The 2,828-nt window shown below is 35.4% G+C and overlaps 1 protein-coding gene across 1 annotated transcript; it reads right to left on the minus strand.

Moving 5' to 3' along the window:
• Positions 1 to 1,106: 1,106 nt before the first annotated feature.
• LOC145002072 (zinc finger protein ZAT5-like) lies at positions 1,107 to 2,331 on the minus strand. Its single transcript, XM_078961373.1, has one exon. The coding sequence runs from the start codon at positions 2,203 to 2,205 to the stop codon at positions 1,243 to 1,245; it is 963 nt and encodes a 320-aa protein (XP_078817499.1). The 5' UTR covers positions 2,206 to 2,331; the 3' UTR covers positions 1,107 to 1,242.
• Between the last annotated feature and the right edge of the window lie 497 nt (positions 2,332 to 2,828).

Below are 2,828 nucleotides of genomic sequence, written 5' to 3' on the forward strand. Positions count from 1 at the left end.
GTGTCTATGTGACACAAACCATGTGTTTCTTTCTTTTTAGTTATTCTTACATTCATTTACATGTATACTTGCATAAACAATCAAATATTCAAATTTTAACAATATTAGAGTTTTCATTCCACTATATGTTTAGGTTGTTTCTGAGCATAGATAGGTTCTTGTTTTTCTCATATACATCTCATGTGAACCAACAAATGTGAGCCAGCTTATTAGATGATGAAAGAAGAACCTTTTTTCAGCTGAATTATGTGTTAGTTCATTGGTTGCTTAAAGAATAATTTTTTTTTTTATTAGAAAACAGTGTCATGTCAGCTCATAGGTTGTTGAAAGAAGACACTTTTGCATAAACTTTCGATTGTGCTAATGGTAGTGCCAAACCGTTTGGCATTCTGTTATCATATTCTGCCGTCTCTCTTTTCTCATATACTGTCACACATTCGTTTTAAGTGTATGCAATACGTGACGTGTGTTTTCTTTCATACTCCACTTGAGAAAAAAACAAAATAAAGGCACGAAAATGATGACCAAAAGGAAGAAATGTCTTTTTTTCGGTTTTTTATACATGTTTTATGTAAATCATGTTTTCTTTTTCAAAATATGTACCAAAGGGTAATAGTGTAATTCACCTTATATTTGTTTAGATAGAAAATGGAAAATGAAAGAAAAGGGAGATGCCCATGTATTACTCACACTATCACTCACTTTTCGTGAATGAAAGGCAACCCATGATATGCATCATATCACCTGTTCAACACTAACCACTTACTCAAAGTATTCCACACTCACTACACTTCACACTACTTCAATCTAACTCAAATTAAAGTAAAAAACTTGTGATTGATTATGTTTATAAAAAAAATTAAGAACTCATCTGCTATTAATTTTCAATAATTTGAATTTAAATCAAGAAACAATCACATAAGTAACTAAACAATGAATCGTATCGAAGATTGTATGCATTAAATCAATGAAAATGATAAAATTTGAATGATGATCAAATAGCGTTACAATGGCATGAATTCATGTTATCATGTACCTCAAATCATATAGAATTTGGAAATTTGAGACGAATTTGAAATTAAATTCGAGAATCATGACATGTTAAATGAGAAGAATCAGTTTGGATTAATTAATTGTCAATGAATAGTAATAACAATTGAAAATGTAATATTTCACATTGATCTTGATGTAAGTAGCGTTTTTGAATTGTGATGTTGACCTTTTCTTTCTTCTTTCTTGCTTTCAGTAATGGCAATCTACTAAAGCTGGAGCAGAGAAAACTAGATGTTGTTGTGAAGAACTCGCAGTAAACTGAAATTGTGATTGAACGTCGTCAGCCACCTCCGGTGGCGGAAGGTTAAGATCCAACGATAACATACTATTACCCACCGGAGAATTTTCAATGATATGATTATCAGTACTGCTGTCGTCGGTGTTTGTTGAGATTCCAGTACTTCTGTTGATCGCCGGTGGAGTTGGCCGGTGTTTTCTCATGTGTCCGCCGAGAGCTTGGCCGGATAAGAACTCCGATCCACATATTGAACATTCATGAACTTTTCCTCTGGTGTTGTTATTAATAATTCCTGTTTGAATCAAACCCGGTGAAGATGAAGGAGATTTCTGGACGTTATTACTGATGATCAAACTGTTCTTGTTTTCTTCGTCTTCTACCACGACTTTGTGTTGATCTTCATCAGAATATTCCATCAATGGCGGTTGAATATTAACCAAACCAGATTTCTTCTCTTCTACGTTAACCTTCGGCTTCTTATGACTTGCTCTGTGTCCACCTAAAGCTTGAAACGACGGAAACGTACGATTACACGTTTTGCACTCATACACATAGAACCCAGCTTTTCCACCGGCGGAAGAAACCGCCATCTCTGTAAATCTCCGACTACTTAACTTCTCGGTTTTCTGACGAATCTGATCGGATTTTTCCTCCTTGACCGGAGATACACTTTGAGCCAACATAATCAAACAATTCGCCATGTCTTCGTCTTCCTCCGTTGACATCTCAGATGACATCACCGGCGAGTGATCAGGTGTAAAGTTATTAATCAAACAGTCACTGTTGCCGGAGGTGGTGGAAATCCCAAAAGGCGAACAAGGCCGATTACGTTTTGTTCGTTTACCTCTAATGATTTGGCGAGCTCGATCACGACTCATACCCTCCGTGAATTCTGCCATGAACTCCATTTCCATGGCGAAACTGTGTGAATCTGTGTGAAGTGTGAGAGAGGGGAGAGAGAAAGAGAGAAAGAAAGAGGAGTGGAGGGTTACTGGTAATGGAGAAAAGAGTGAGGGGTGTAGGCTCAATATATATACATAGTGAAAGGGTTAAAAATGTGAACAGTGAAAAGTTAGTGGATATGAAGAGAAGGGTAGTAAAGTGTAAATTATGCTTCAAGTAGTTTGTTGCCAACAATCTTTCTTGCGTTTCCCTTCTTAAATATGTGCTTTTTAACAATTTCAGAACGCGTGATACTCACTCGCTTTAAATGTTCCTCGCGTGCTCTTCCTCCAATCTCCCACCTCTTTTTATTTTTCTCTTTTTTTTTATTTTGTATTTTTCTTTTATGAACATGAAAATTACACTACTGTCCTCGTAAGAACATAAATCGATAAAAAAAATCTTTCAACACCATAGACATCCTATGCAAGTATTCTACAATATATTGGGAAATTGGTAATTGATTTCGAGAATCTATTGACTAAATTCGTGTTATATTTGTAATCTTGTGCTTATTGATATATCTTGTAATCAAAATTGATAGATATTAGGAATGACATTTTGAATGTGTTTGATGGTAGTGGTAGAGAAGTGA

This window comes from Lactuca saligna, chromosome 6 (genome assembly GCF_052625555.1).
Source record: "Lactuca saligna cultivar CGN05327 chromosome 6, ASM5262555v1, whole genome shotgun sequence".
In the NCBI taxonomy this organism is placed as follows: Eukaryota; Viridiplantae; Streptophyta; class Magnoliopsida; order Asterales; family Asteraceae; genus Lactuca; species Lactuca saligna.

Bases quoted from the DNA above. Each gene is read 5' to 3' on its own strand.
- LOC145002072 (XM_078961373.1), bottom strand. From the start codon at position 2,205: ATGGAAATGGAGTTCATGGCAGAATTCACGGAGGGTATGAGTCGTGAT.